Source organism: Penaeus chinensis, chromosome 10 (genome assembly GCF_019202785.1).
Source record: "Penaeus chinensis breed Huanghai No. 1 chromosome 10, ASM1920278v2, whole genome shotgun sequence".
Lineage (NCBI taxonomy): Eukaryota > Metazoa > Arthropoda > Malacostraca > Decapoda > Penaeidae > Penaeus > Penaeus chinensis.
In genome coordinates, this window is record NC_061828.1 from 28897763 (window position 1) to 28902762 (window position 5000).

The 5000-nt window shown below is 36.2% G+C and overlaps 1 protein-coding gene across 3 annotated transcripts in view; it reads right to left on the reverse strand.

Annotated features, from left to right (window-relative positions):
* Positions 1 to 5000, reverse strand: part of LOC125029559 (probable phospholipid-transporting ATPase IIB) — a 14809-nt gene that overhangs the window by 1785 nt on the left and 8024 nt on the right. For all 3 annotated transcript variants that reach the window (XM_047619516.1, XM_047619513.1, XM_047619515.1), the window contains 10 exons: positions 4960 to 5000; positions 4510 to 4686; positions 4061 to 4231; positions 3756 to 3929; positions 3510 to 3611; positions 2942 to 3064; positions 2539 to 2759; positions 1033 to 1199; positions 629 to 829; positions 1 to 260 (listed from right to left, as the gene is read on the reverse strand). The exon at positions 1 to 260 is cut by the window's left edge and continues 1785 nt beyond it; the exon at positions 4960 to 5000 is cut by the window's right edge and continues 121 nt beyond it. In XM_047619516.1, coding sequence (XP_047475472.1) covers positions 82 to 260; positions 629 to 829; positions 1033 to 1199; positions 2539 to 2759; positions 2942 to 3064; positions 3510 to 3611; positions 3756 to 3929; positions 4061 to 4231; positions 4510 to 4686; positions 4960 to 5000 — 1556 coding nt within the window. In that variant the 3' untranslated portion in view covers positions 1 to 81. The remainder of the gene's footprint in view (positions 261 to 628; positions 830 to 1032; positions 1200 to 2538; positions 2760 to 2941; positions 3065 to 3509; positions 3612 to 3755; positions 3930 to 4060; positions 4232 to 4509; positions 4687 to 4959) is intronic.

The following is a 5000-nucleotide window of genomic DNA, read 5'->3' on the forward strand; positions in this document are numbered from 1 at the left end:
GTTTTGATTCCACAATGTTCCTCTTAAGTGTACTGCTCCCCCCCCACTGGCCACGCCCTAGAGGTGGAAGGTGGCACAACCCTATGGCTGTGGTTGCGTCATGCTGGTGCTGCCAAAGGTGTTCAGCTCCTCCAGCTTGGAATAGGTTGGGGGAGTGAAGCGGCGACGGAGGAACTTGAGGATGTAGAGTGGCAAGCAAGAGACCAGAGTGATCACCACCACCTTCCAGAAAAAGTCCTTGGATTTGATAAAATTCCAGTCTGTGGAAGGACAGGATGGGAGACAATAATGAATTACACATCATATAAGTAAAAATATTATATTAATAAAGCAGTTCTGTTTACATTGGGTTCCCTTTTCACTTTTTAAACTTTAATTATCAGTCCTTTATGATCATAACTAACAAAAGCATTAGAACATATATGAAGAATACATCTCCCACAACTGACCAAAAGAAAATTTGAATCTGACTAAGTGAAAACCTACTCCTAAAGCAAGAAGAAAAATACATCCCTAACACAGAAATCTATTTTTAAAAAAAGGTTAAAATAGCAATCATTTATTGCACAAATACCTGTTCTGAAGACCTACACTGTCAAAACAAACCCATGCACAAAGCCTCTCTTACCAAAGTAATGCATGAAGATGATGGACAAGGCGTAAAACCCAAGAGAGAGGAAGTGGGCGACAATCATCAGTGGATGCCAGGTGCGCACTGTGAGCCCCACCATCAAGAGCTCTGTCAGGATTAGCGATGTGAAGCTGATGCTCACAACATGAATCAGTTCATCTTCAAACAGCAGCATTGCACCATACATCAACACTCCTCCTGTGGTGGGACAGATGCCTTTCAGTTTAAGTGCACTCTTCTTTACAGATAAGACATAAATTGTACAAAGAAATCTATCCATTACACACAGTACTTTACATGTACATGTACAAGCTTATGTACACAGACATTCACACACATACATGTATATACCCACATACTTGTGTACACACAAACATAAAACTGAAATTTCAAAACCTTACCCTGATAAATACTGATAAGCACCCATATGAAAAAGGTCTTGTAGGACAGTGACCTTCCTTTTGTCAAGTCCTTGTACAGTTCTGGGTAAGTAAGAGCAATGTTGGGAGACACATCTCTATCCAGCACAAGAGAGAACACAGGGAAATTGGTGTACACAGTAGCATATCTGGGAAAGAAAATAAAAATGCATTGTAGTGGATGAGTGCAAAAGTGGTGAAATAAAATTAAGGAGAACCAATATAGTGTACACATAACAATGGTACCATCTAATTTATTCCCCAGTAGTCATCCCAGTGATTCAGCTATGTAAGCACCAAAATAAATTATCTATTTCTCTGACATTGTCAACTGCTCTTAAGAGATTTTCACATACTCTGTTTCAATGTTGTCCTTATGAAGAGCCTTTAGAACTTATTCTAAACAGAACAGTACTGACAACTGTTCTCCAGGTTCTAGTACAAATTACTATCAATATTCTTAGTTACTGTTAGTAACATTATAATCTATCTGACCTCCCTATTCTTTGAATTTTCAGATTTTTTTATAGACATTATCATTAACATTGCTAATAATATTATAGTAAGTATATCAATGGTAATAATACTAATAACACCAATAATGGTAATATTAATCATATAAATAAAAACTTTTTCTCAAAAAGAGCTGGTGTAAACAGATGAGATCATGTAAACCTAGTAACTGCCTCCTTGGTGACTAAGCACAGTTATCTATGTGTAACAAAATTCATAAAAAAAACACAATGGACAATATATATATATATATATATATATATATATATATATATATATATATATATATATATATATATACCAGTATCTATATATATATATATATATATATATATATATATATATATATATATATATATATATATATATCTTCTATGCAACAGGTTGATATCCTGTTTTATAACTAATGGGTATCTATAGCTGTCTTCTCATTCATCCTTTGAACTCCCTGCAGCATTTCTTGAATAAAGTGTCACTGAGAATTAGTCTTTTCACCGTTTTCTCACTTATGCCTTTTTTAAACAATGGAGTCTGATACCACTTACTTTGTAGTCATTAACCTGCACACATTTTGGCCCTTAGACCTATTTCAGCAACAGAAGGAATGAAGGAAAGAAGGAAAGAAGGAAAGAAGGAGACCAGACTAGTCATGGAAGGAGTCATGGGGAAATTCTCCTTTGTGTTGCTTCCCAGCCTTTTATTTATTGCATTAGTATGCTAAAAATATCAGACTAACTTTTCCCTGAACCTCACACCAGAAAGATGTTAAATAATCTCACCTTGCCTAAAGTACAAACTACCTTGGCAAGCAGGAAGGAACATACTGGTAGTTGCTACATAATGGACTTTCTTCATACACTAGAGAAATCTTCACCAAAATATTTTTTTGGATAACAGAGACAAAAAAACAATAACTTAAAAATGACATCCAAAACCCATTCTGAAATGAAAAACACTTGCTTCCTTATTACTTACCCAACCATCAGGAAGCCCTGGTAGAGAGCAACACTTGAAAAGTAGAAGATTGACGAAAATATAGCCTGAATGGTTGAGATGATGAGACCACGATGCATCACAAACTGGGAGAGTGCAGCTGATCGCTTGTAAGAGTCACGGCCATGGACCAAGCAAAGGCGTGCTATATACTGGAACTGGTCAATGCTGAAATCAGCAGCTAATGATGCCTGTTTACCTTCCTGTTGGGAAATATGCACTCCGTTAGTATAGCTGTTAGAGATAGAGACAAAAATAGGAAAACAAGGTAAAAGGAAAGGTAATTATTATAAATTATTTAATTTAACCTTCTAAGTAATTCTAAATCACTGCTCAGTCCTCCTCAAATCAACCTAAAAAAGCTACTAATATGGCTATGCTTTACCTTGCCTACAATACCAATCCCAGCATCTGCAGCCTGGATCATGGAAACATCATTGCCTCCATCACCTACAGCTGCTGTGCGCTTCCCTGTGTGCCTCTGAATGAGGCGTACCACTGCTGCTTTCTGGAGACGAGAAGAGAAAAAAAGGTCCCATAGTGTGTATTTAGTAAGAGAACTCAACAGAAAGGCTTCTTCATGATGGAAAAACTAAACATAAGAAATTCTACAATTACACAAAAGGAGGAAGATAATAAGTAATATGAAGATGAATTACAGATTTAGTTTCACCTGTTAACACCATTTTACATTCCTCTATCATTCTATCAGCCTTCATGCCATTCCTCATTTCCAAAGAGAAAGGCTGGCCATATATCTGAGCCAATAAAAAATAAAATGGAGTAAATAATCAGTAAGAGAGAAAAAATCTTTTGTATTTCAAAATCTGCAGAGAAGACAGTTCATCTAAAAAGTCATTGCTTTCAACCTTAGAATATGACTTGCTAAAATGAAGTTAAACATCTTACCCATCTGCACAGGAATGGGTAAAAACAAGATACTAAAAAAATACCTGAGTTGGTGAGCATCGGCACACTACAACCGCTGGGCACTGCACAGCAAGGTCCATCAGCTCATGCTCATAGTACTGAAGGCAGGTCTCTAAGGCATCACCCTGAATTTTTCATAAGTTTAAAATTAGCTTTTCAAGATGGACATGTTATTGACAACTTCTTACACACATGCATGTATCTCCAGATATACAAATCCATACACACATACTGAGTACATCAATATGTTTGATGGCATCTAACTATACCTTTATTATAAGAGCAGAATCACTTTTCCTTCTAAGGGCATTCAGCTCCAAGTGAGCCTCTCTTCGTGTAGACAAATTGCCCATCACATGCAGCCCTTGGTTGGGGGAAACAAGGCGTGAACTCTTGGCAATGCAGGTGGCTGTCTCAAGCTTGTCCCCAGTCAACATCCAGATCTGATTAAAAGAGAAAAAGAAATCTGGATAAAGACATCTTTTTCAGTTCATAAAGCAGTATATACATATGCATACTTAAATTAATAATGAATTCAGTAATAAATAATAGTGTATGTACATGTATGTCTCACCTTCATGCCAGCATTTCTCAACAACTCAAGTGTCTGTTTAACATTGTTCTGCAATTTGTCCTCTACACCAGTCAAACAAAGCAGTTCAAGATCACATTCCAAAGTCTCAATAACGGCAGCTACACGACTTCCTCTCTCTGTTACACTTAATTTTGCAGCATTATAGCGTTGCTGAGATGAAAAAAAAAAATGAAATTAACAGGGTTAAAGATTATTTTTCATCTCTCTAACAGAGAAATAACATAAATAATTGTAGCACTAGCTGATGAACACATTTTTGTGGAAGAATGGACTTTCAATCTAGCTTAGTGTTACTTCTTAAGGATATCTTAACTTTAACAAGTTGTCTGCAATTAAATCTTACTTTATCCCAACCATTATAATTATCAACATCATAACATAATAACAATGTATAAAACCCTACATCCTTAAAGCATACACTGACTTACCTCAAACTGTGTATACTGCTCTGGTGTGAGGACCTTCCTTGCCACCACCAGAGTACGCAGACCCTTCTGAGCCAAATTGGTGCACTCTTCCTCAAGCCAGTCATTGTACTCAACCATTGATGCCATCACTGTGTCTGCACCTTTGATGTACAGGACAATCTCACCTGTCAGCTCCTCCTGAAAGTGCAAAGAATGCTGAAGTGAATAAATCAACTTCATGAAAGAGCACAAGCATGGAGGGTAATTATATACCTTGAAAACATTTGCAGTTAATTAAAAAATAAAATACACTGACAAACTAAAATACAAACTATAATGTTTAATTCCTTAATTTTTTTCATTTACAATACACTTTTATGACAACAGCCTATAACATTTAGTCCTTATAAATCAAAAGACCTAAAAATACAAGTCTCAAATCTTCTTAAACTTAATTAGACTACTATTTACCCTAACAATAATGCCCATTCTCTTGGTCTCAGAAGTGAAGG